The sequence below is a fragment of the Nannobrachium achirus genome (assembly GCF_963921795.1).
Source record: "Nannobrachium achirus genome assembly, chromosome: 3".
Classification (NCBI taxonomy): Eukaryota; Metazoa; Chordata; class Actinopteri; order Myctophiformes; family Myctophidae; genus Nannobrachium; species Nannobrachium achirus.
In genome coordinates this window covers 29,457,901-29,485,520 of record NC_137812.1, presented here as the reverse complement: position 1 = coordinate 29,485,520, position 27,620 = coordinate 29,457,901, and the positions used below count along the sequence as shown (strand labels likewise).

At 41.8% G+C, this 27,620-nt stretch overlaps 3 protein-coding genes across 4 annotated transcripts; 2 read left to right on the top strand and 1 right to left on the bottom strand.

Annotated features, from left to right (window-relative positions):
• Window positions 1–1,487: 1,487 nt before the first annotated feature.
• Window positions 1,488–2,687, top strand: LOC308282162 (artemin; the record flags this gene model as incomplete). Its single annotated transcript, XM_080722506.1, has 3 exons — window positions 1,488–1,526; window positions 1,749–1,782; window positions 2,212–2,687. 3 exons carry the CDS (start codon window positions 1,488–1,490, stop codon window positions 2,685–2,687), a joined length of 549 nt encoding a protein of 182 aa, XP_080578632.1.
• A 703-nt stretch (window positions 2,688–3,390) lies between these two features.
• Window positions 3,391–11,515, bottom strand: wdr83 (WD repeat domain containing 83). 2 transcript variants are annotated; one of them, XM_080721696.1, is made up of 10 exons: window positions 11,361–11,515; window positions 10,742–10,862; window positions 9,135–9,255; window positions 8,760–8,865; window positions 8,458–8,506; window positions 8,198–8,324; window positions 7,934–8,001; window positions 6,145–6,253; window positions 5,161–5,275; window positions 3,391–4,387 (listed from the first exon to the last, which is right to left on the bottom strand). In XM_080721696.1, the coding sequence occupies exons 2-10, from the start codon at window positions 10,842–10,844 to the stop codon at window positions 4,226–4,228; spliced, it is 960 nt and encodes a 319-aa protein (XP_080577822.1). In that variant the 5' UTR covers window positions 10,845–10,862; window positions 11,361–11,515; the 3' UTR covers window positions 3,391–4,225. The 2 variants fall into 2 exon arrangements, with proteins under 2 accessions (XP_080577822.1, XP_080577823.1); XM_080721697.1 differs by having other exon boundaries at window positions 10,742–10,859.
• Window positions 11,516–12,070: 555 nt separating this feature from the next.
• Window positions 12,071–21,072, top strand: wdr83os (WD repeat domain 83 opposite strand). Its single transcript, XM_080721571.1, has 4 exons — window positions 12,071–12,228; window positions 13,965–14,070; window positions 17,746–17,843; window positions 20,757–21,072. Exons 1-4 carry the CDS (start codon window positions 12,179–12,181, stop codon window positions 20,821–20,823), a joined length of 321 nt encoding a protein of 106 aa, XP_080577697.1. The 5' UTR covers window positions 12,071–12,178; the 3' UTR covers window positions 20,824–21,072.
• The last annotated feature ends 6,548 nt before the right edge of the window (window positions 21,073–27,620 follow it).

Below are 27,620 nucleotides of genomic sequence, written 5' to 3'. Positions count from 1 at the left end.
CAGGTCTATGGGCAACCTGACCTCTAATGTGTTTCATCGAGGAGGAATACATCAAAATCGCCTGACAATTTACCAGTAACCAGCTTCACGCCTCACTGACTGTCAGGCCTCCAACGTTAGCCCACCCACACAGCTGCCGCCTGCCGTTGACAGCTCCTCCAGCGATGGGGAGTTATCCAGGAACGCCATGTCCCTGTGGTCGGTATAAAATATTAATATAAATACAAAATGAACTAAAATAGAGCATATAAAATAAACAAGTACATAACATAATTTTGTCTTCATATAGTGGTACCTTTCACCAACATTGTTATATTGCTGTTAATGTACTGACCTATTATCTTGTTTATTATTGCGATGTTGTATCTGCTTATTGTAAGTCGCTTTGGATTAAAAGCGTCTGCTAAATGCCTAAACTCTAAACTGTAAACTGTAACAGTAATAGGGAGGTAGGATCTTCATTAGATCACAAAGGTTGTGAAATGTTTTGTTTAATCCTGAAAGAAACAGCCGCTCTTTAAACCAGTGTGAAGCTTTTGCCGAATAGGCTGAAATGTTTAGTCCTGAAATCTTTAATTAACTTAAATAGAAGTACCACTGCTCCAGTAAATGATAGTTACTAGAACACTGAATACTCTCCATCTCTGGTGTCAATCCTATACTCAATTGAGGTCACAAAGCATGCTTTCTACAGTACCTTATATTATTACATGTTATTGCCTTTATGTAGCTTGTGACTAAGTAGTGAGTGTCACAATATATCCAGATATGGTCAGAAGACATGTAAAATGAGACTCAGATGTTTGGAAAGGCAGAAATTCCTTTCCTTTGTCCTCATCCTTTAAGCATGAGCTAAGTGTTAGTCATGTTAAGTGTCAGTCATTTATTAAAGACACCTCATCATTTTGTTTGACCAGCTCACTGATCTGTGCCGTGGAAAAGTACAGCGTACAAATAGGAGCCCTAAATCATCATCACCATTGCATTCTTTACCTACTTACTTCTGCCGTATAAATGTTACATAACATTCTACATATCCTACATGTCTGATGAAAATCCCTCAATTTATGGACGAGCTACTGAATGCTGCCTCCTTCTGAAGGTCAAGTCACCTATTGGAATGATGGAATGTCTGTAGAACTGAACTAGGCCCTGTTGGTTTTTTTTCCTTCATTGTTCCCATTATGTCTTCACCCCTCTTACCACCCCGCTCCAATTCTTTACCTGTTTGCACCTTCCTTTCGTGTCTCCCCCAGTGACCTGTCTGCCAGCCAGTCTGCACATTAATTGTACACTGTGGGTATGCACGGTATACCACAATTAGCTGTGACTGTTATCAGTGCCAACCAAGCCTCATAGTGGTCCAGAGCCCGCCCTGCCATTGGAATCCATTTTGCATGGGCCAAAAGCGACTGGAAAAACATCTGGGGGGGAGAGGGGGGTTCAAGCTACTCAAGTACATGATTTACACCAATTAGACAATCAGAATGCTGCGTCAAACACCCCGCCTGCCCTCCCACACTCAGGTAAGGGTGTTAGTCAGTTGGCAAGGAACGGGTTAGTACCTCTCCCCCATACATCTCCTCACGCCCCCCTTCTTGGAGGGCTATATATTGGAGGTCGTGACTCGGTTACATCTCAGCATCACTCTTACTACACGTGCATTTCCCAAGCGACGGGCAGACAAAGAGCAGACACTGGAGATGAGGTCCTTGCTGAAACTGATTCTGTTGCTGTTTTGTGTTCAGAGAGGAGCGGGCCACTGGATAAGATCATTGCTCGGTAAGTAGGGTCACGACCTTCCGGTCCTCCGGATACAGTAAAAGTGAATTTATTTCTTAACTTCTATTGGAATTATGTGGTTGTGATGACTACGCATCTAGAATTTGTACTACGGCTGTAACATATGTTTAGTAGACCTTGTACCAGTGAACTGTACCGTCATGAAACTGTACCTTTTCCTATGCAAACTTCTAATAAAGTCTTCAATCAATCAATCAATCAATCAATCAGACGCGTTCTTTATTCTGGAAGGAGATTGAATATCTATGTCGGTTATGTGTTTTATTTCTGAAGTGTTGATATCAACGTGCCATCATTTAACTGAATGTGAAAGAATTTAGAAGGGGCTGCTTCTGGTAACTGTCACTTCAGTGTATATGTTTTAAAGTTTAAATATTTAACTCTGCCCATTTCTATCCCCTACTCTAGATCAACGAAGAGAAGCAGCATCTCCAACCAGCTCTCCAGATGGGGATGAAACACGTAGCCGGGCCCCTGAGGATGACGCCCAGGGGGAGAGTTTTGTTGTTGGAAAATCGGCCCACCCCGCCGTCCCCACTCCAGGGCCCATCCGGTCACGGCGCGAATCACCCTCGGAGACACACTGCAGCCTGCGCTCCATCCTCCTGCGGGTGCGAGACCTGGGGCTGGGTTACGACTCGGACGAGACGGTCCTCTTCAAGTACTGCGGCGGCTTGTGTCCCCGCGTACGCTCCAACCATGACCTCACCCTCACCAACCTGCTGCTGATCGGCGTTCTCCCCCACCCTGCGCCCGAGGAGCAGTGGCGCAGCGTGCCCTGCTGCCGGCCCACCCACCATGAGGACATGGCCTTCCTGGATAACTCCCATCGCTGGCACAAGGTGGAGAAGCTTTCGGCGGCCGGCTGCAGCTGTGTGGGCTAGAGGGCTAAGGAGACGTTCGCTTTGGAGATGCTTTGAGGAGAGGCAAAGTCAGGGGGAAAAGCAGGCACTTTTCTAATGTCTGTAAATGTTTGTAAAGGCTTTTTGACCAAAAATGTTTTAATGTCGCCATTTTCTGAGAGGTCTCTTATTTTCTGATAATGTGGAGAAGAATGGGTGGAATTGAACTGAGTTACACGATTTTACAAAAATTACTTGACTTTGGCTTGAATAAGCTCAGCACTAATATGGATACTATTTAAAAGAAAAATACTTTGAAGACATTTTCTAATCAGGTAGTTTATTTGATCTTCGAGGAGGACATTAATTGACACAAAGTAATTGTGTGTCCATTTCAATGTTACTACACTGTGGTTCACCATGAATTTCACTGAAGTTGCTTTGCCATTCAAACAACGTTCGCAACGATCAGCAATCAAAACTGTATTTATGTAAAATACTGTAAGTTATTTATTTATTTGACAACATTCATTTGTGGTATTGTTTAACTTATTTTGTGATACGCCATTATGTATGTATGTACAGTTACTAATAAAGACAACCTTGTACATAATTGAATTTCTTTTAAAATAAGTTGTTGAAGACAAATTATGATCTAGTGCGGGTACAAAATGTTTATTCACATATATGTACAAAAAAACATTTCGGAGTTTTGCCACATGTTTGGCCAAACACCCAGCTAAGAAATCAAAACATTTATACAGTTAGCCGTAACTGCTTGGTCATAATGATAGAAGGTCAATTGATTTGGCTCACATAAAAAAATATACATACTTGTTTGCTAGTATATATCAGTATATATCTTTTAGTTCTGTGGTTCTCAAACTTTTGTATTTATTTCACGGACCCCCATAACTCTGAGAATGTACACATGGGACCAAATGGACCATTCGTACAGTACACTCTCAGAGTTACAGACCTGTAAGTGTCAATGAACCCTGAGGGTCCCTGGAACCTACTTTGAGAACCACTGCTTTAGGTCACTGGATCACAGGCATAAAGATGTATTTTGTTTGGCTTACATGTTCATTGTCTTCCTACTACAAAGAGAATACCTGTGTGTCTCTCCACTATAGTTCTGACCCTGATGAGCCGATATGTTTCAACATAGTTAACATTGCTGAATACAATGCACAAAATCTTAGTATCGATACAATCGATTATTTACATTGCAAAGTGTTTTTTTTTTTAGATAGATACAGCACTGAGAAAACAGCCAGCACTTACCGTATCTTTAGCACAACGCTGAGGAAGACCCATTAGATTGAATAGGACGTGAAAAGGACATTTACTGTGTGCTGGCTGTTTTCTCATGTTATTGTTGAGATATTGTTGAGCCGTGCACCTCGAGACAGTTGTTTAATCTGGAGTGTTGCGGGCATTCTGCAATGCAGTGCCTTTTCTCAGATAGATACAAGTCACACTAGAAGTGTTACTACATATCGATGTAGTTGGATCGTTGATGCAGTTGCTCTATCGCGGTACACCCCTACTTCATACAGTGGCTGCTGTCTCTGCATCTATGTTGTCCCCACATCCTCCTCTTCCTCGGCTTCCTCGGGCTCCGCAGCCCACACCTGGACACGCCCCTCCATGGCTGTCAGGAGGCGGGTCTCTGAGGGATGGAAGGACAGTGACTGGACAACAGCCTTCCCCACCGGCAGCTTCAGTGTCAAAGAGCCCTGCGAGGAAGAGGAGACGAGAGGAATGATATAGATCAGTGGTTCTCAAAAAGGCCTCCCCTTAACTTTGACAGTGTACAAATGGAACCAAATGGACAGGTCCATTTGGTTCTATTTGTACACTGTCAAAGTTAGACTTGTAAGCGTCAATTTAGGCCCCCATAAAGAAATCTAGAGTCCCTGAAATCCACTTTGAGAACCACTGTTATAGATTACAACGATGGCCTTAAAATTGTTTGTCACCATTTGGTTTCTTCACTGCAGTTCTCTGAAAAAAAGTATTTTGCTATATCTGTGGTGCTGAAGCTTTTTCATGTCATGGACCTCCCAAGATTCTATGTATTTGGCCGCCGATCCACATCTCAAAATATTTTGTTCCAGGGACCTCCAGAAGTAGCCTGGCATTGCAATGGCAGATTTGTCTGGTTTCCAGGCTACTCCAGAAGCAATGATTTCAGTTAAACATGTTTGCTTTAAAAAAAATATATATATATATATATATATATATATTCAAAGATTTGCAAAAGAAAAGATCGTAGAGCGGCACTTTCAGTGAATCAATCAATTATTCAATCCTCTGATACACACAAATGACGAGACACACAACCAATGGCCACTTTGTAAATATCTTTGTATGTAATGCCTGATTTATTCTTGTGCACCGGTGTCCCCAAAATAACAAGATCTATGAGCTCTGTTATTCTCGGTGAACAACACTCGCACAGTCAAGTACAACTCGGGCTTTAAGGAATAGGACATGACAGAACTCTTACCTCCACCAGGTCCCAGCAGTATACGTGACCATCCTCAGAACAGCTGAGAACGTGTGTGTCTTTGCTGGAGAGGCAGCAGTCCAGCTTATAGCCTTTCATCTTATGTCCTGTGTACCTGGATAGTGGGCACACAACATGGTAAAATGTTATCACATCAATATGGAAAGTGTTCATAACATGGTCTGGTGGTCAGAACCATGTCAGTATTGTAGTAAACAAGATCAGTGATTCTCAACCTTTTCTTATTTCGCAGACCCCCAATATGATAGGCATTAAAACAAGGGCCCCCCGTTTGATATCATTACTACTGTATCTCTAGGTCGTAGTTTGTGTATGTCTTGTAAAACTGCTATTCTATTTATCGGTTAAGTGCAAAGAATCTATTTCAATAACGCATTTAGCGTGGAATAAAATACCTGTTTTTCAAACAGTGAAAATACTAAACAGGGAAAAGAAATCCACTTAAGTTCAAATGAGTAGTAGTGAACGTAATGTTGGAAATAATCAAAATTTTTCTCTCAAATGTGTGTTGTTTGTCTCTGGAAGTTAGACACATTCTAGTGCAGGGGTTTTCAACATTTTCAGGCCAAGGACCCCTTAGCTGAGAGAGAGATGAAACAGGGCCCCCTCTACATATGGCATAAAATTGTGTTGAAGATTTTCATCGACTTGTTTGACAGCACTGTTGGATTCACGTTAATGTGTTTTTTCAGACATTTAACCACTTAAATTGTCAATATTTAGTAAACTTGACCTTTCACTATGTACTTGGTCTGCTCTTTTTGACCTCTACACCAAACCTATTTGCTGAAAATAGCCGATCTACAAGCCCTCAACGAGAGCTTGAAGATCTGCTATTTTTGGCTCAAGTTCTCCTTGGAATAGGGATTATCCTATTACACAAGGATTTGGCGGCCCCCTTGTAGTAACTCTAGGGTCCTGGACCCCCTGTTGAAGACCCCTGATCTAGTGCAAATGACTCACTCTCCCAGCATCTCCCCGGTGCTCTTGTCCAGTAGCCTGACTGTAGAGTCCAGACTGGAGGTCAGCGTACACTGGCCATCCTGACTGAAACACACGCATGTGATGGGGCCTGAAAAACACACACACATTTTAACCATTTATTTATGTCCACACAAAGGAGATGCATACAAGGACACAAATATTATAGGTGCAGTAGAGTTACATTTACAAAATCATGGCATATGTCCTTCATGATACAATAGCAAGTCACTCAGTACTCTACGGGTATAAGTAACAGCGTCTCCGCCATATGTGGCGGCTGCCGATTATAGCGGAGACGGAACAATACTTTGCCAGCCTTTTTGCCTCTTTTTTAGGCACTCCAAGTTGTTGAAACCCTCTAACAACCAGCCTGTGGGTATGTCCTAGGCTGCCAAATATAAAAACAAATAGTCTGCACCTGTACCCCAGCTCTGAGATCGTATTTAGGAGACACACACACACACACACACACACACACACACACACACACACACACACACACACACACACACACACACACACACACACACACACACACACACACACACACACACACACACACACACTCATTAATGGGTCATTAAAGGGTTAGAAGCTAATGCTGTAGAATAATATACCATCTTTGCACGCAGACCCTGACCCCAGATTAATATCATAATTTAGAATAGGTTTTAAGGTTCTCTTATTCGCTTTTAAATCTGTAAAAGGCCTAGCCCCGCTGTACCTCGTTGAGCTCCTGCAGCCATACACCCCAGGCAGTCTGCTGACCTGTCGTTATTAACTGCTCTTAATACCAACAAAAGGACTTGGGGGTGACCGTGCATTCGTTGCCGCCGCCCCTATGTTCTGGAACAACCTGCCTCTCCCCATCCGACCTGTACAGATCCCTACTTAAAACGCACTTGTTCTCTTCGGCTTTTAATTGCACTTGACCCTCCAATGTGTTTTTAATGATGTATATTTTCATCTGTGCGCCGATGGGCGCCGTTGATGTTGATACTTTGCTTATCTCAACCCTGTAAAGCACTTTTGTTGTTTTAAATGTGCTATATAAATAAAGTTTGAATTTGATTTGATAATTGCTGAAACATCACACATGGAGTATATTAAACACTAGAAGTTCGCGGCCCTTCGGGCCGCTCACGTCTAGAGATCGCGCCCGCTTCGCGGGCGCTCACAGCTAAATTGCAGCAGTGTTCCAACTGATATGGGCATATATGGAGATCTGTATCTGTCAGTCCTTTCACACTGCCAGAGAAACATAAGCATATATGCTAATGGAGAAACATAAGCATATACAGTGTATAGTATATGCTTATGTGAGAAATATGTTTGCGTCAGCAAAATAAGCAAACTTTCATTTTGGGAGGATTGCTCCCCCAAAAATCATGTTTTGGCATGAAACGGTTGCATTTTGTGCATTTGTGGCACGCCCTGCTTCTGGGAATTCGTTGAGCATACAACCCTTGACATGTGATTCGAATTTAGTCTTGACTGGATGTTTTGTTTGTGATTTTTGGCCTTTTCTGATAAATAGGCCCCTCCCACTAACTTTGGAAGCATATTACAGGTGAACAATATGGACTATGAAAATTGTCGCTTGAATATGTTTATTGCATGGGTCCAGAGAACATGTGTACCGATTTTGGTGAGATTTGGAGGAAATATGTCGAAAAGGAGCAAAAGGTGTGTTTTGAAGAAAATTTAAAATGGCGGAAAATGTGTAATTTAATCTATGAATTTTCTTCTGGCGATGGTAGTTACTGACTGTTGATGAAGTCCACCTGTAGCTGTCCCATTCTCAGGTCATAGCGCCGCAGTCTACCATCCACTGACCTGAACAAAAGAAATGTCAAACACTGGTGTAATAATAAACATAAAGTATAATAAACACTAAAATAACAATTCTTAAAAACTCAAAAAATACATAAGTACATTTGTATTTGTCTTTAATTAAATTAACTGATTTACGTTTGAACCTATATAGGCCATACACTGGTGGGCGATATACTGTAAGCATGTTGGCACTGACCCGGTAAGGAGCTCATGTTGGACCACCTTCAGACTGCTGATGCCGTCTGAAGCCTCGTCTAGAATCTGAATGGGCTCAAACCTCCGCGACCTGGTGTCCCAGCAGCGCACTGTCCCATCTATAGACCCTGTACGAGGGACAGATGGGTGATTTTATTGACCGGGGGAACAGAATCAGCTTTATGGCCAGGTAGGTACTATTACAGTATGTGCAGTAGTGTGTCTGCGCCTGCTAATCAGAAGGTCACCACAGAGACTCACCAGATAAAATGACAGTTGCCTCTTCGTTGAATTGGACACAATTGACTTTCTGTGAAGAAACGAAAGTTTCTATCAGAGAGAGTCTCCATCCTGTTTATGTACTCTCCTCTAAATTTGTACTGTCATTTTCATGCGCGTGCGCACACACACACACACACACACACACACACACACACACACACACACACACACACACACACACACACACACACACACACACACACACACACACACACACACACACACACACACACACACTTTCAGAACTGCCTGCCAGGAAGCCTGCTGATAAAAGCACTCACCCCAGCATGCCCCCTGAGTTTGCGTGCGATCTGCCCAGTGGCCACATCCCACAGGATCACCGTCTTGTCCGAGCTACAGGAGCACAATTGGCTGTTGTCAAAGGAGCTGTGGAAGCAACCATACAGACCCTTTAATTAGCCGGGTAAAACTAAAACATGGTCAAAGCCTTGTCCATCAAGAAACGTTTGGATTAACTTCTAATGTGTATCTATTTTTCTATTGCTTCTTTATTTCTCTAATAGCCAGACGATAGAGGGGGGGGGGGGGGGTTGAATAATTTTGAGCACAACCGTATCCATTTTGCATGTATGTGGATTAACACGTACTGTAATGTGCTTTTAATGTGATTCTAGTAATATATAAAAGACCCGTACCCATCTGCGTCTAGGACCTCATATCCATGACCGCTGTAAGACTTCAGCAAGGTTCCTCTGCTGCCACTCCACAGCTTCAGAGACTTGTCACTGCCACAGGACAGCACGTAGTTACCATCAGCTGACAGGGGAGGAGAGAGGGAGACAGACGGAACACATCTTCTGATCATTCCATGCTCTGCTTCCATGTTCACAGCTACCGGGACACCCGGTGACTCTTATTGCTATGGACACACCAAACAACACGTCTTCATATTGTACTAACGTGTCACGAAGGCCTCCCCACTTACTTTTGTACTTTTCCATGCTTGAGATAGCAGAACGGCGTACTAGCCATGGATGGCAATGTTTGTTCAGTTCAGTACATTTATTTCTATGGATGGATGGATCAATGACACCAAGTATCTTGACGATCTGAGCCCTACTCATTCACTCTTGAGTTTGTTTAACGACAGTGACAGGAGTGACTGAATACACTACCTTGCCACGCATCGCTGCGAGCAGCCTAACAAATGTCTAAATCCTCAGCACTGCAGGGAAGTAGGAAGGAAAGATGTAGCACATATTTCTTTGTCCCTAGAATATTCTGCTGAAGGTCTTGCACAAGGCCAAAATATCCATATCAGTTTTCTATATGAATTAAACTTTCTTGTGACCAAGAGCAGTGTCTCTTCATGGTCTGTGTCCATTGGAAAAGCCATATCTCTCACTGCTAGACCCTACAGAGGCTGATGGTAGAGGAGTCCCCTGGGTGTTCTTGGCTCGATCCCACACTGATCTCCTGGCATTACATCTAAGTGTCACTACTGTAGATGCCACCTGCTGCTAAGGTGCTAATCTGATGCCACCTGCTAACCTAATTTTGGATATTGTCGCCGATGGGTAGAGAAACCTTGTCTATCTCCATAATTCAACTATTTATTTATATTCTCTCGCAAATTAATGCCCTGCATCCTTAGTTGTATATGAGTGTCATGCGAAATTTGTGAAAATAGCCAATCTCACAGAGTTTTTAAACATTTTTGGAAGTGAAAGTGAAAGTCGTTAAGTCTGTCTGAGGGTTTTATAAACATTGAACCAATGACAAATATTAACAAGCACTTGTTACTAAATAATAATTACATTGGATCCATTGGAACACAGGCTGTTTTTTTTTTTTTTTTTTCATTTCCTGAAACGTAGTGGTTTTGGACGAGGTAGGTATGACATAATAACAACATGTCGGGTCATCAATATTGGTTTCTATTTAAATAAATGCTACATCGTGGCTACGAATGTGCAGCCTTTTTCTTCACCTTTAATCAATTTAATTTTTATTTTTTTCAACATAACCCGACAGCGATGATATGTTGAATGCAAAAAGGACAACCACTACATGCTCTTGATTGCCTGCCTCCATACATAATACAATGTTTGATGGTTGTATAGGCCTAATATATATTTTTTTAACCAGGAAAGAATCTACTGTGTCATTTTAGATTTTTGCGTTGGCTATTAAATAGCAAATATACAATTTGTACATCTGCAAGTATACAATTTGTACAATTTCCTCCTGGGGGTCAATAAATACATCTAATCTCATGTAAAGCAACAGTAGTTCTTCTTACCATTGAAGCGCACAGCCCTGACAGCTCCTTGCAGACAGTCTATGGTTCTGATCAGATGTCCAGGAAGCTGAGGGGCCTGGAATTTAGGCTGGGGGAAGGCCATGGTCCAATCTGTGTACTGCTGTGGAAATATGTACACATCATGTAACTCAAACCTTTTGATTGATATGTATTATGCGGTGAACCCCCCTCCCCCATATGAAATGGGTTTGTGCAAGCAGGGAAACCCAGAAGAGAAAGCCAAAATGATTCAAGAAGGATTTTCTGAACATTTTTCAATGTTTTTCAAAAAATAGCAGATATACAAGCACGCTCCAACCCCTGGGGGTCCCCAGACCCCTCTTAGAGAACCACTGAATTGTAAGCAACATTTATTCTATTTGGATGTTTCTTCTTATTGGAAGGATATATAAATATCCAATGAACAAAATGTAAGTATACCTCCTCTCAATCTGTTATGGCTGGAAATACAGTTGTCCACTGTCTGTCTACAATTTGTTCCTACATGTCATGGTTTTCTTACCAACTTCACTTGCATTTGCTGTAACTGGCCAATGTGGAGACTGTACCACTACCTAACGTAGTATTAACTATAGCTTGAATTTGTTGTGTTACTTACGTTATATGAAGTATTTAATAGAAGAGTTGTGGTTTATAAATGAGCCATGTTTTCTTTTTTTTCAGCCTTTCTTCTCAGAAGCTGAAAACATCATTTCTCCAGCTTTGTAATAGAATAAGCATAGAGTTATCATAAACTATAAGCCAGTTGTGTTGTGGTTGTTGATCTTTGTTGTTGCCCATGGGTTGTTGTCTATGGTTGTTGTAGCATGCGCGTCCGGTATTACACGCGATGCATGCTGGGATCAGTGGGATGAAATATGAATTTCAGAATAAAAGTATAATATACTTCTTGCTCCCACAATTATTGGAAATGACACCCGAGCTCCAGGCTGAGCCGCTCGATTGTCCACGACACTGCAAGCGGCGCGCAGGCCAGCGGACCTTGGTCCTGCTCTTCGCCCCCGAGCGCCGCAGGCGCGGGTGGCCGCGAAGAGCGGGCCAGGGCCGCGCGGCCGGCGGAGCGCCGCGCGAGTTACGAAGCCGTGGTGAATGCAATCGTTATATTTATGCCCAGGCCGTAAGGCCTGGGCAAGCCCACGATAAACGCCCTGTCCAAGCGACTACAATGGAGCGCTCCCTAGCTCCGCTTCAGCCAATCAAAAGCTTCGGTGGGCGGGGTTTCCCTGGAGCTCGGGTGTCATTTCCAATCACGCTTCTCCTACACATTAGCAGCCTTTTATTTTGAAAATAAACCCGGAAAAAGAACACCCCCTGAACGAAGCTGTCATCGAGCCGGTCAGCTGTCTTTAAATCACTCTTGGATTTAAATATTTTAAGACAGTTTACAACAAGTGGACTTTACGAATTAATCTTAACATGTCTTCAAACAACATGGCGGACCCAAGGAGGCAGAATAAGATTTTGCGGTGAGTGTGTTATTGTGCTTTTCAACGAGGTTTCCCTTACATCGAGCTGGGTACTTTAGCCTGGCAGCTACTTAAGCTAAGCTAACGACAGCTTGCTACCCTTCAACCCTATGCTTCAACCTCATTCATTGAGCTCAGTGGGCTAATGCCATTAGTGCCGTGGGGTCAATGGTGGAAAAATAGGGGAGGCTCTCTCCATTCCGACATGTCGCCACTCCGAAATTGACTTCTTATTGTTGGAGAGATGCACCCGAAAAATAGCCCTGAATACATGACCGTCATGTATTCAGGGCTAGGTGGAAAAACTAAAAGTACTCAAATGTTTTACTTAGGTAAAAGTGTCAATACTGCAATATAAAAAATACTCTGTCACATGTAAAAGTCCAGAATTCAAAAAGTACTTGAGTAAAAGTACAAACGTATTGGCATCAAAATGTACTTAAAGTATCAAAGTAAAATAGTAAAATGTCTCATTATGCTGCTGAGTGTCCCTTTTCAAGTTTTTACATTCATACAAATCTTTTGGACATAGCAGATCTACAAGCTCACAATGCGTCACATCAGTAAAAACATATTAGAAATTTGAAATACTCAAGTAAAGTACAAATGCCTCAAAATTGTACTTGCTGATAACAGTTAAGTCCACAACATTGCGTGTCATATCTCATTAAACATCTCATGTTGGATACAGGATAGGTGGGCACTAGTGACATCTGGGCACCTCGATCTAAAATTGTCTATTTTTCCCAGAATGTAAGAATGGTCCTAACTTAATCATGTAAATTATACATTATGTGATGAACATGCATCATTCTCAGACATTTTATCCTTAAACCTCCTGTCTATATCCCAAAATGACGGGATATACAGGTTTTGTAGCGATTGTAGAAGTATTAGACCTTTTAATTGTCAAATGTTTAAGCATTTTCTAACCATTTATACTTTATTTTACATTAAAACATTTTCCAAACATTTTATTCTTTAAAGGACAACTTGGTTTTCATATTTTGAAAGATTAATTAGAGGGGCGCCCACTGGCCTACTGGTCCGGGCGCATAACACTTAGGCATTGCCACATAGGCATGGATGCCTGGCGGCGGCGCAGGTTCGATTCCCGATCCGGACGACCTTTGCCGCATGTCACTCCCCGTCTCTCCCCCCATTCCTGTCAGTCTACTGTCCTATCAATAAAGGCATAAAAGCCCAAAAACGAATCTAAAAAAAAAAAAAAAAAAAGATTAATTAGAGAAAATTAAAGATAAGTGTTAAAATGTTTACATTTACTGCTTCCTATCATTTTAGTGATTTTAACTATTTTGATTTTAGTGCATACAAGTGAAGTGGCTAAATATCTCCTTTTAGACACAATAAGAAAGATACACCGCAATCCTTCATGGGCAGATCAGGGGTCTAGTAGTGTCCACTCCTCCTTGGTGCCCACCCACCTATCCTATTACCCGGCCTCAAGTATGTCCCATCACATAATAATTAATTGTACTTAAATTTACATGTATTTTAAGCACATTTGCTAAATAAATATAGCTTTGGGCTTGATGACTTGCAGAAACAATTCAAATGTACAGTCAAATCAAAACATATTGAACCTAGCTGTTAAACAATGCTGCAGTGCTGCTTACTAAGGTGTTGTTAAAGAATCAAACACTGCATTATAAATAACGTTTGTAACATACTTTCAATACATCTAAGAAATGTTGCCGATCCCTGTGTTGCTGTAGGTATAAAGCCCCCAGTACAGAGTCAAACCCCACCCTGGAAGACCCCACACCTGACTACATGAACCTGCTGGGCATGATCTTCAGCATGTGTGGACTGATGCTCAAGGTGACACACACTCACACACACACCCACACACACACACACACACGTACTGTACTGTACTGTACTCTCTCCCCCACCCCTGTCCCTCTCCTTGCCTCTCTGCCTTCTCTCTCTCCCTCTCCCCCCACAGTGTCACCACCACCACCGCTCTGAAGTTCTGCCAATCTCTATGTCCCCTCCTCCATCTTTCGTGTTTGTGTGTGTGTGTGTGTGTGTGTGTGTGTGTGTGTGTGTGTGTGTGTGTGTGTGTGTGTGTGTGTGTGTGTGTGTGTGTGTGTGTGTGTGTGTGTGTGTGTGTGTGTGTGTGTGTGTGTGTGTGTGTGTGTGTGTGTGTGTGGTGTGTGTGTGTGTGTGTGGCCTTGCCAAAGGGGCTGTTGCCCCACGGGGGCGGATCAGACCCTGCCCCGTTTCATTTAGAAGATTAAAGGTGAAACTGGCCTTTAGAGATGGTACGCTGAAGGGCTTCTGAAGCCTGTCAGCACTACAGATAAACATGTTTGGAGTCCTTTGTGACAAAATAAGAGATTGTATAATCTTGGGAGACAAGGTAATCATTCATTTTGAAGAGACTAGTCTGTATTGGCTGGAAATCATATAGTGTCAACACATTACCAATTCTACCCCTTCAAAATAATACATTTATTTCAGTAATGTATATCTTAGTCAGGTCCACTATGTATTTTTGTTGGATTTTTTTGGAGATTAGTAAAACTATACATTTTCGGAATCTTCAGAGCATGGGGAATCCAAAAATCTTTGTTGCCATTTGCACAGACACATGCAAAGCCGCCATTTTGGACGTTCAAAATGGCCGACATAAAATACATAATTTGTGCCATCTTGGCTTCTAGACAACCTAGAAACCTATTTAAACATGCCAATCCTATGTTTTCTGGGTCAAGGAATCGACCGAGTAAATGATGGGAGTAAAATGTTCCGGACCCCCACCCCTTTTCTGGGGGTTATCTATTTTGGGACCTCCCAGAACAGTACGCCAGCCAGTTAATGTCTGATTTTCATAATATTAGAGTTGTTTTGTAAGTTTTAAAACATCCCGAGTTCATTTATTAGACTTTTAAAGAAGCCAGAATAACCTTTCTGACTTTTGGTTGGGGTCTTTCCTCACCTGGGACCCCCCAGACAGACCCCTGAGCCTATCTCAGTAATCGCTCTGCTCCAGAACAATGTTAAATTAAATTGAAATTAATTGAAACATAAAAGTTGTTGTAGCTGGGCTCTGAAAACAAAAATGAGTAACCAAAATACCAGGGGTCTTCCTCAGGGGGTCCAGGACCCCTGGGGGGTCCTCAGAGTTACTACAGTTGGCCCGCCAAATCTTGATGGGAAAGGATTTTCTTTTTTCTTTTTTACATTTGAAACTTTATGTTTTTATGCTTGGGGCAATTTGTCAGGTATCAAAAAGTAGGCATCATATACAATACCATGAAGTCTGGCCCTTGCCCTTCCCCTACCACACACATGAAGAGGCTGATACCCTGATTACTCATCAAGTCCTTGCCTCTGTGGCTTATGGTGCTTTGCAAGACATAGGTTTTTGACCACCCGACACCGATGTCCTCCTGCTGTTACTGAAATGTGCAACAGTCAAAGGTACAAAATAAATGGAAATAGATATATTCGAGCGAGTTCAAGTTATTGGATGTCACAAATGTCAAGGGTTCCTTGGCCTACACAACGTTTCTGGTGCTGGCTGGGGAAGAGCATTTGTTGGAATCTCCAAAAAGACATGGGTCAATGCCTACTTGAAGCCTGATGATGATGATCAAGTCATTAGGAAATTGAAGATGACAATGATGAAGACAAATAGATCCTGCATATCTGAAATGACTGCATTGTAGTGAATCTTTTTGGGCATAATTGACCATGGGTGAGGATAGGGTGAGGGTTTTGGGGTGACAATAACAAAGAGGTGTGTGTGTGTGTGTGTGTGTGTGTGTGTGTGTGTGTGTGTGTGTGTGTGTGTGTGTGTGTGTGTGTGTGTGTGTGTGTGTGTGTGTGTGTGTGTGTGTGTGTGTGTGTTGTCAGTGTGTGTGTTGTCAGTGTGAGTGCAGTGCAATAAATGGACACGTTGTTCTGCGTGCCCAAAGTGAGAAGTTGCAATACCTTCATTATGTCAAATTCTGGGTCTGGCCCTTGCCCTTCCCCTGTTCTACCCCACTTTGCTCACGCCCTCCCCTCCTGTGGACCTGATTGTCAATCTGAACTCCTCCCGGCTTCACAGCTGTGAGCTGTTGCCAGATGACTACCTAGTTGTCCATAAAAGGGATTTGGTTCCCCTGGCCTCACAGGGATCTCCATGTATGGGCATAAAGTGGTTTTGGTTCCCCTGACATCACAGTGATGTCAAAGCGGGATGTCAGAGTGTGAGAGTCAATCAACAAAAAAGACAAGCGTTGCACGTCCAGACAGACAGACAGATACGGTCAAGATGTGACGGTTCTTATAGTAAACTGCGACCCCCCAGAGGAAGACCTCTGGTATTTGCTACTACTCATTTTTGTTTTCAAAGCCCAGCTACAACAAATTTTATGCTTCAATTATGATCTAATTTAACATTGTTCTGGAGCAGGAGCAGAGCGATTACTGAGATAGGTTCAGGGATCTGTCTGGGGGGTCCCAGGTGAGGAAAGACCCCAACCAAAAGTCAGAAAGGTTATTCTGTCTGCTTTAAAAGTTTAATAAATGAACTAAGGATGTTTTAAAACCTACAAAACAACTCTAATATTACGGAAATCAGACATTAACTGGCTGGCGTATTGTTCTGGGAGGTCCCAAAATAGATAACCCCCAGAAAGGGGGTGGGGGTCCAGAACATTTTACATCCATCATTCACTAATTTGATTCCTTGACCCAGAACACATAGGATTGGCATGTTTAATTACGTTTCTAGGTTGTCTAGAAGCCAAGATAGCACAGATTATGTATTTTATGTCGGCCATTTTGAACGTCCAAAATGGCAGCTTTGCAGGTGTCTGTGCAAATGGCAACAAAGATTTTTGGATTCCCCATGCTCTGAAGATTCCAAAAATGTATAGTTTTACAAATCTCCAAAAAAATCCAACGAATAAACCTTTATTAACGTAGTGAACCTGACTATCTGTGTAGAAACATAATTTCTGCATGAGAGTAATATTTATTTTTATTTAAAAAAATTAGTGAAATAATATCATTCTATGATGTCAGTTGTGTAGTTCTATGACATCAGTCTTCTCTGTATTTGGACATAAAACAAGACAACACACAGGCACAGATTCCCCCAGATACGTAGATGCCGATGAACTACTTTAAAATGTAGCCACTTAAACCCTCTAGTCTTAGTGAAATGGACCTGGGTATTCATTTCATTTTCATTTCATTTCATTCATTTTATTTAATTCTCGGTAGACACATTGAGGGCTGGTACGCTCTTTTTCAATGGTGCCGAGATTACAACAATTTTACCAAACACAATTATACAAAACACAACAACAATATGCAAAAGATTGTTGCACTTGCTCTGCTGCTGCTTACTTCTACACAGAATCTCTTCGCCATAAATAACAGATCTACAAACGTTGTGAGCTTGTAGATTGGCTATTTCTGGCTAATCAAGAAGAATGAGATTGCTCTCAGGGATTGTACGCTAACTGTCTTCTCTCTTTGGTTTATATATTTCAGTTGAAGTGGTGTGCCTGGATAGCGGTTTACTGCTCTTTCATCAGTTTTGCAAACTCCCGAAGCTCAGAAGACACCAAACAGATGATGAGCAGTTTCATGTGAGTATGATGTAGTATTAGAGGTATATAAATGTCTATCCTCAAATGGTTATGAATGTATGATTCTTTCAGAACGATTCAGTGCACGATGAAGTGTAAAATGTCACCACGATTCAGTCTAATTCAATTATTCTTATATGATAGGATTACTCCATTTCATAGAAATACATTGAAATAACACATTTGACTGGGTGAACTGATTAATAGGTATTAGCCTAGTATTATTGGAACGATTTGAATTGGAACAAGTGATGCATCAAATCTTCAAGTTTTCAGCACATTTATTTTCAAGACATTTTCCTTCAGTTTTATTTTGTCCAAAGAATTATCGATTATCGATTCTAAAATTAGAAATTGATGCAGTTGAGTTGCCACCTTAACTCATTTGCTGCCATTTAACAATACCTTCGTACTTTCATATGCCATCTGTCTCCATAGACTTCCATGTAATTCATAGTGCACGGATCATGCACACCCATGCCTAGATAATTCACCACGTGTGTCCACATTGCTCACAGCTTTCAAACAAAAAAATCCGAATGGAAATCCGTTCAGGCATTCATGAGATAGCAGCCATTATGTTTTCCTAAAATGTAAACAAAGATGGCTGCCATGTTTGAAAGATGGGGTTGCTATGGGGGTTAAACATACAATTTCGCGATTGCTATCATGCCTACTAAATTTTTTGGGGTCAAAAGATGTTTTTGGAAAAAAAATGTTTTGATTTTTTTTTTTTTTTTTTTTTTTTTTCAAAAAATTCTCGGGTTCCTCGGGCATGGCAGGGCCGTACAACGGGATTTTTTCAGGCTCCTCGGCCATGGCAGCAAATGAGTTAAGAAGACTGCTTCACGGTGGTTGAGATACGTATAATATACATACATAGAGAAATGACGGTTATAGGCTGCCCAATTCTGCCATGTGCAAAGAAAGCTATGAATTATAATAGCTTACTATAAACGTGTCAAATGTGGCCAAAGTTTGGTTTGTCGTCATGACAGTAGATGGGACAACTTTAATGTACAAAAGCTTTTAAACTGTGCGACCTCCATGGGTGTTATATTTCCATTTGCTCATAAAACATTATACTGTAGAAGGGCACCTATCCAGGAGAGCAAAGCATGGCCCCTCTGACAGATATGTTCTGAGGAAATGATTCCCCTGTCCATTGGCTAGATGAGGTTGTATTAATGACAGGCCTGAGGCCGTAGTTTTTTAGTAACACAAAAATGTTTGCCTCAGCAAATGCAGTCATAGTACAATGTGCCTCCCGGGCCTGCCTCCTGAACATACAGTAGAGTAGATGCTGCTTCAAGGTCAGTCAAGACATTTACTAGTGTGCATAGACACTGATGTGTTACACCAAAGTGAGCACCTACATACATAGTAATACACCTGGAACAGATGGTGGAGGAGGTGGATTAGGCGGTGGCATTTGGGGCTGAGAGCAGGGCAGATCCCATAGCAGATGCTTGGATGTGGTGGTTATGCCTAGAACACCTCTAGAAAATAAATGATTAAATGGTTTACAGAACCACGTACATGTGAAACGTGTGTGGTTAAAATACAGACTGATGGTTCACGGTTAGATGAAACTCTGCCTTATTTTGCTCAGCAGTCTGTGAAATAGACTCAATAAATTGAGTATAAATCATAAAGCTCATAACTGTCATTTATCACCAAATGTTCAAATTCAGCATCAAGCTGAAGCTTTTGACAACTTTTCAACATTGGCGAGGCAATCTTCAACTGCAGAGTCAAGATCTACAGAAAGCAAAGTTGGACACTTTTTGGATGCTGACCTATGTGAGAACAAACTGAGACCACACTATAAAGACATCAACTGGGGTTAGAGTGCAAATGTGTCTATTTTTTGCAGTCCTCAGTAGATGTTTTAAAGCACAGTGCAATAATGCATCTGTAGTTGAAAAGAAACTGTCAGACTGTATTGATTAAGTGAACTGACGTGCTGAATTTCTAACAATATTTCATGTCTGTCTGATGAATTGGAAGCACAGTAGACCCAAAGAGACACTTACATCAAAGGATTTAGGACCATATTGCAACAATTGATTATACAGTTGTATTTGGAGGAGGAGACTCAACTCTGAGGATTGTCTACAATGAATCCAAGCAATTCTATGGGGAATGCAAAAAATGAAACGAAACAGAGTACAGTTAATATCTTAACTTAGCAGGAAGAGTTAGGAGAGATCGAGGGAATTGCAGCAGTCTGTGCTAATATAGCAGCCGCTTGAATGATTTGATGTGAGTGATGATGGAGGCTGTTCTTACAGGCTGCGTACGTAAAGACCCGTCCCCAGTGCCACCTGCCTCTAATTGGCCTAGCAACTTCCGTATGTGTGGCGCACGTGGAAGCGATGGACAAGGATTCCCTTGGTCCCTCGGCTTCGATGCATATTATGCACCAGAGCCGAAGGAGGCGTCTACCTTTCTATGTCTATGGGCAGCCGAGTATGTTTACATTCAGACGAAAACCCAAAATCCTAATCAGCATAGAACTGGAGCCTATGGAGAATAGACGCTCCATTTTGCTCCCGGATGCGTTGCATCATGGGATATGTAGTGTTTTAGCTCACCAGAGTCCAGAGCGGGAGGTGTTTACCATGGTAACCTCCTAACACGGCCACAGCCGTGTTTCTGGCAGGGGGCCATGGTATATTGACTTGTTGGGGATTGTTGAACGAGAGAGTTAACTGATACAATCGGTTGATGAACTGTCTGAACAATTAAGCATCACAATCATAATCTGAAAAATGTCTAAGATTTGACCCATGGATTAATTCAGGACATCCCTGCCTTAATCAGTGTTTACAACTAATAATGCAATGCTCCACACTTGGCTAATTTCACTATTTTCTCACCTCACCTTTTTTTGTTCCCTAATGTCTGCAGGCTGTCCATCTCAGCAGTTGTAATGTCGTATCTCCAGAACCCGCAGCCAATGTCACCACCCTGGTAACCATGGACCGATCACAGCACAGTTTGACAGAATACAGGCAGTGCTGGAAGGAGAGACAAGATGGCCAATTGGCCCGCTGGTCCTTTCTGGGCCCGGGGGGAGGTTTCTGATGACGAAGAGAAATGGACAGAGGACATTAACCGAAAAGGAGAGATTCAATGGTCTTCCCACTACTTTCTTATTTTCATCTCTTTAAAAAACAAAGTTTTTTTTCCCTTCTTGAGGCTGTTTTACTCGTTAGTTTTTCCACTGTAGGTTTGTCATAAATAAATATCAATGATTTTAAAAGTAAAAGGTTTAAGCTGATCTTATTGAAGATGTGAATAGAGCTCAGGCTACGACCTTGTTCAAATAATTTATTTTCAAACCTTATCCACATATAATACGTAGATTGTTGGTTCATTGACGGTGTGAAAGTATGGCAGAATACTGTTGGATATTCTAGGATCATAATTTTTGCCAAATGCAGTATATACTATATTTTGTGTTTAGCAGGCATCTCATTAACCACTTTTCAACCCGGCATCCCATTTGGGGCATGTCATTAAAGGCGAAACAAAGTCCTCTTTTGAAAATGAGCGAGTTACAAGCAAATTACGACGTGCTGTGAACTTGTAGATTGGCTATTTTGGCTACTAATTTGGGAAAATGTTAGTATATTTAGCTTTAGTAAGTGGTTAGTCTAGACGGCTTTTCCTGGCTTTTCCTATCATTTTATTCGCTGATCACTGCTTTGACACCCACAGTTTACCACAGCCAACAAAGCCTTCATCTATTCCCAGGGTTCCCACGGTCATGAAATTCTTGGAAATATTTTGAAATTAGAAAAAAAGAAATCCAGTACTGGAAACGTTTTGGAATTGATCAAGGGTCCTGGAAGGTCCTGGAAAAAATAGCTATGCATTGTCTTTGGTTATTGATTTTGTTAATACCTCTGAAATGACAAATTCAACATTGGCCAAATTGTCAAATATTAGCGGCAGAAATTGTGAAAACAGCCGGTTGCGAGGCGTTGTGAGCATGTAGATCGGCTATTTTCACAATAAAACCGTGTTATACAAAATTCCTCGACTCTTAGTGCTCGTCAGGGTGCCGTTCAAATATGATTATTTCTCGGGGGTCACGGCCTGAAAAGGTTGAGAACCACTGGCATACACTACCTGTCTTTAGGCATTGCGCATAGGAGTAAGCGACTCGTTATTGAGCTGAATTATTGTTATATAGTCCTGGAAATCGGGTTAAATATTCTGGGAAAGTTTTGGAAATTAATTGGTAAAGATGTGTGGGAACCCTTTCTAATCTCCTAGGCCTGCTTGCCACACACTGTCGCGTGCGTGCGTGCGGACTAAAGACTGAGAGTAAAAGAGAAGTAGTAGGTAGTCAGCCTAAAGCTGATTTAGTGGCCTCCCCCCGGACCTGCAGGTGCTCCGTCTGCACCGACTGGACACTTCAGCTGCTGGGAATGGAGCCAGGATAGCCACCGTTTCAGCAAACTCCACTGGATTTTCCCTGTATTCGCACCCATTTAAGCCGGTTCAAAACGCCAACTTGACCGTTTCTTGAAAGGGACAAACGGCTCCCTTGATCCTTTTGTGTTTTTCTGAGTTTTGAGGCCACTGGCGATTCTTTTGTTGACGATTGCTATCGGAGAAGAGGATATTGAATTTGTCCATGTCAGCAGTTATCCGCACCGATCGGCAACAGTGTTGCCGACAATTTGGGTATTAGAAAATGAAATGTCACAGTTTTTGCAATGAATGTAGATCTTAAGGTCAGTGGGTGGAGGGTGGGAGGTAATTTTAATTAAATCTAATCTATTCTGCATGGTTGGGCCTGTCCAAAGGCAGCAAACTGTCAAAACGGGCACTACACTGCTGTTATTTTTGTTTCATGTCCCATTTTTTAACACTAGAGGGCATAATGGCGGCACAAATGAGTGAGTCAAATCAATCACCAGGAAATGAGAAGGCTCAATTTAGTTGTTTCTTAGAACAGTGGTTCTCAACCTGTGGGTTGGGACCCCAGGGGGGGGGGGGTCCTCAAATTATTTTGGGGGTCCCCAGATTAACTTAATGTGCAACACTGTTTTCTCACTCTATAGTAAACAAACCAACAAAATGTAATTGTGTAGAGGGTATCTGCACACTTTTTAAATATCTCTAAAATGACAAACATTGGCCAAATTATCAAATATTAGAGGCAGAAATTGTGAAATAGCCATTTTCACAATAGAACAGTGTTATACAAACTGTAATGCCTCAACTCTTAGTGCTCGTCAGGGTCGGGGGGGGGGGGTCCCCAGTTAAAATATGATTATTTTGGGGGGTCACGGCTGAAAAGGTTGAGAACCACTGTCTTAGATGACCATCTGGATTTATTAGACTACTTGATTCTCTGCTATCTCCTAGAAACAAAAAGAAAAATAATAATAATGAATGAATACATATATCATATTTATACCAATAAAACATTTAGACCATGTGGCACTAAAAAAACGGTCAATTGAAACAAATAAAAGATAAAGACCTGTGGTGGCGGCTACGCTGGATGATGGTAGTAAGAAATGCTATGGTCAGTCAGATTAGGCAAGTCTGTGTCCTGCAAAATCACTGTCTGCTTTCACAGTCTCTTTCCATCATGAGATAAGCAAATGAATGAGTCAGGCTTTTGTTGACCACATTTTATGAATTGCTTCTGAAGCCTGGTTCATATATCTGTCAGCCTGTGTAGTAGAGTGAGAAATTACCACCGGACAAATGCTGGTAAATTTTGGCTGTGGCTGTTTCCTCTATAGCCTCTTTCTTATGAGTTAGGACGGTAACCATCTGAGAATTATTTTCAGGTCTTAAAATCATATCTGGCAGGGACTATATGGTCAAAGTGATTGGGTCTACTTTGGAATCCATCATACACTGGTCATTAAATGAAGATTTGAATGTCATAGCTTGGCCTTGAACTAAAATGATGTCAGTTAAAAGGTTCCAGTGATGGAACTTTTTTTTCTTCTTTTTTCTTTTTTTTACTTAAAGGGGAGAACCACCCATGTTCAATATTGAACTATACGTTTGAGTTATGTGGAAATAAGAAAAAAGTTCCCCACATTCTGTGTTGCCTAGAATGGAGGATTGATTTAGGGGTTTGTATTGTAAAGTACACTGTGATGATGTCATCACTTTTTTATTATTTCCACATAACTCAAACTAAGGCATATTAATGACATAGTTCAATATTGAAAATGGGTGGTTTTCCCCTTTAAGTAAAAGTATCAATACTGCAATGTAGAAACACCCAAATAAAAATACTATAATCAAAATGTACTCAAAGTACCAAAAGTAAATGTACTCATTAAGCTGAATGTCCCGTTTCACAAGTTATCATATTATATCTATTGAAAACAAGATGATAGCCAAAGTTTGTGGAAATAATTGTAGTGGAGTATCTCAATGGCACTATAGAGGTAAGCCATTGATTACCATTTCAACCAGCTGGTCAGAGGATTTGAACCCTTAACCTTGCAGTCCAGTTAATACAATTATTTTGAATGATTGCCTCACTTATAATAATATACAACATTTTATAAAAGCAGTCACTTAACTTAACTCCTGGATAGCATTATTAACCACTTCAGTTCTATATGCTTTGTAGTACAACTCAATAGCGGAAATAGTAATATCTGCAATTTTTGCTAATTTCCAATTTCTTGCTTGTAAGTATGAGTTTGTGCCTTTTTTCATTATGTGTGGGACTGGGAGGGCCCTTATTTGATTTTGTATTGCCACACTGAGGTGTAGAAGAAACTGCAAAGTGCAAAGCCTTGAAATTGAAGCGTCAGCATTAGATACATTTGATACACATAAAAGAGCTTAAACCAGGTTATTTGTTTGAATCCTGCACTGCAAAATCCTGTGTGTGAATTTGCTCAGAGGGTAAATTTGTCAGTGGGTCCATTTTCACACAAAATCAACTTCACATTGATTTTGCAGTATGTGTGCACGTGTGCGTGTAATTTGTAGACAGAGTTGTCAGTCCTCATTGCTTTGCCAGCATCACCCTTGACAATGCTGACTTGGAGTTATATCAATCTGTCACTGGTCCTATAGCGAGTCTGCCCTCAGTGACACATCACACACACACACACACACACACACACACACACACATCTGCACATTATTTTTTTACCCCAGTAAAAAGCAACTATAGCCTACTTGGTATAATCTTTTTTCACTCTACATCAAATCTCTTCACTAAAAATACACATACAAAACATACAAAATAAACAATTTCCCATGTTCCAATTAGAATTCCTTTGAAATTCCTCTTCAATAGTGCTATAATAATTTATGTCACCTCACCACGTTATTGAAATCCTGTATTGAAACATAATGTTACTGGATGTGGGCTCTACTGCATGTATAGCCTAAAAGCACTTATTTGAGTTTGAGAAAACTGTTCTTCAAACCAGCTTCTCAAACCTTGTCATGTTAAGGTCCAAAATATAATATGCACTTGGCTGCGGACCACCATCTGAAAATATGTTGTGGCAGGGGCCAATATACAAGATATGGGTATAATAGGCTATGTTTAAAAAATAGCCTAGTCCACATTTTTTTCAAGATTCTTTGAAGGCGATACCTGATACAAGTCAAAACACATTTGGTCACAACGCATCACGATACTAGTTAAATTTATTCTGAGGCTATATTAATTAACACATTTTGCTGGACGACCCCCTGCCTGAAATGCCCTGGAGGGCTAGGGGTCCTCTTGAGAACCATTGTTTTAAACCATCGCATGGTTGAAAAACATGAACATCATCTAAACCAGTGGTTCTCAAAGTGAAGTCTGGGGAGCGGGACCCCATGCAGGGGTCTTTGGGGGGATTCCAGCCTTCCAGCAAAACATATATAGCGTCACAATTTTAACCACTTTATACATTTATAGGCTATGTTGGCAATTCAATAATAGCAGATTGTCACCTCAGGCTACACCTGCTATTTTTTGGAGGGTTCTGCTGCCATATACATTTAGCCTATATTAATTGGGGGTAGGCCTAATTGGCACGAAAACGTTTGAGAACTACTGATCTAAACTATTCATATAAATTAGTAGAGGCTATACAATAGGCCTACAACACAAGACAAGACAATGCTTATTCAAATTCGAAATAGACACAGTGGTGGTAAACAAGACTAGGCGGCGGAGCAATTATCTGAGACAATAATGATCTGCTGACCAAACAACTCCCCTGACAGATTCGCGACACTTTTCAAAATATCTTCTCTTCTTGACTGACTCAGTGACTCCTCAGGAGTGAGGCTCACTCCTGTCATTTGCGAACGCAATTTGACTTGAAAACACTACATTGATTGTCTGCGTCAAGACTCAAGAGGTGTGTTTTTTGGTTTTCGTTATTAGTAGCCCATATTTACATTTGAGCAGCCGTAATAGGCCTATTTGTTTTGTAATTGAGCACCAGCAGCACTGAAGCAGGTGGCAACTGCATCACAATATTGCATTGCGCGCTTATGTCTTGATAAAGTTATTTTATATTTACTTTACTTTAATAGCCTATACAAAATGTAGACACAGGGCAGGGCCTACTGGTAATAGGCTACATAAAATAATAAAGTGTGGCACAGTGGCAGTATGACCTTCAACCATTAGCCTATCTTGAGGAACTGTTCAATGGAGTTCAGTGGACGGGACAGGTGGCGCCACCATGTGAGGTTTTCAGCTATTAGTAGTCTACTTTTGTTTCAACGGTGTGATGTCAAGTTCTCTTTCTGTTATTATGTGAAGTATTAGCCTAGCTAGCAAAAACTTCACAGGATGTAAAGTACGTCATAGAGCTAGGCTACATGACACTCAGTGACCAAACGTTGATTGATGAGAATTGTCCTGTGTTCTCTCTCTCTCTCTCTCTCTCTCTCTCTCTCTCTCACGCACGCAGCGCACACACAGCGCGCGCGCACACACACACACACACACACACACACACACACACACACACACACACACACGTATTTAGCCACAGCGGCCAGGTTATATGCCTATGCATACTCTGAGTGTGTGTGTGTGTGTGTGTGTGTGTGTGTGTGTGTGTGCGCGCGCGTGCGTGCGTGCGTGCGTGCGCCGGGAGGGGGAAGAGGGAGAGAGAGAGAGAGAGAGAGAGAGAGAGAGAGAGAGAGATTAGTCTACTCGCTCACGCACACACTTCAAGACGCCTCGCCAAAGCCCAGTCAACCAGAGCGCGGCATGATGACTGTCACAACAGGAATGACGCGCACGCAGAGCGCACGCCAACAGTAGGCTCCAGTCCTCTCCACACCAGTGGAACGCACAGCCCGGTAACATGATGACTTGTTTTCTTCTTCAAGTGACCATTTAGTTGTTTTTGCCATTCGAGCGTTCACTTGTATGACTTCGTGTCATTTCCGTCCAGTCATGTAATTATTGAGCCCCGGTGAAGAACAGCACTTCGCGGGATGTTCTCGGCGTGAACATGGAGTTGTCCTCTCCTCCGGCAGTGGACGTTTCATCCGGCTCTCTCAGTCCCACGGCGGTCTGTTCCTCGGCCATATCCAGCCGACAGGTGCGCTGCTGCTGCTCCAGCTGCTGCTGCTGCTGCTGCTGCTCCGTAGCGACTTGTCCGGGACAGGATCCTCCGAAAAGTCAAGGCTTGTTGTTCCCTACTTGTCCTTCCACCACAGCAGCACCTAACCGCCAGGTAAGATCAACAGCTCCTGTCGAGTCCTGTCTGTCTAAAAGTGTCTATATGGTTCCCAAATACTGCGTCG

What these genes read in the sequence shown, in the direction of transcription:
- wdr83 (XM_080721696.1), bottom strand. Translation starts at nt 10,844, where the DNA reads ATGGCCTTCCCCCAGCCTAAATTCCAGGCCCCTCAGCTTCCTGGACAT. An exon ending in CAGGGCTGTGCGCTTCAATG is followed by an intron (nt 9,256 to 10,741) that starts GTAAGAAGAACT and finishes CTCCCCTGTCAG; the next exon opens with CTGATGGTAACTACGTGCTG. An exon ending in ACAGGTGGACTTCATCAACA is followed by an intron (nt 6,254 to 7,933) that starts GTCAGTAACTAC and finishes TGTGTTTTTCAG; the next exon opens with GCCCCATCACATGCGTGTGT.
- wdr83os (XM_080721571.1), top strand. Translation starts at nt 12,179, where the DNA reads ATGTCTTCAAACAACATGGCGGACCCAAGGAGGCAGAATAAGATTTTG. An exon ending in AGGCAGAATAAGATTTTGCG is followed by an intron (nt 12,229 to 13,964) that starts GTGAGTGTGTTA and finishes GTGTTGCTGTAG; the next exon opens with GTATAAAGCCCCCAGTACAG. An exon ending in TGTGTGGACTGATGCTCAAG is followed by an intron (nt 14,071 to 17,745) that starts GTGACACACACT and finishes TATATATTTCAG; the next exon opens with TTGAAGTGGTGTGCCTGGAT.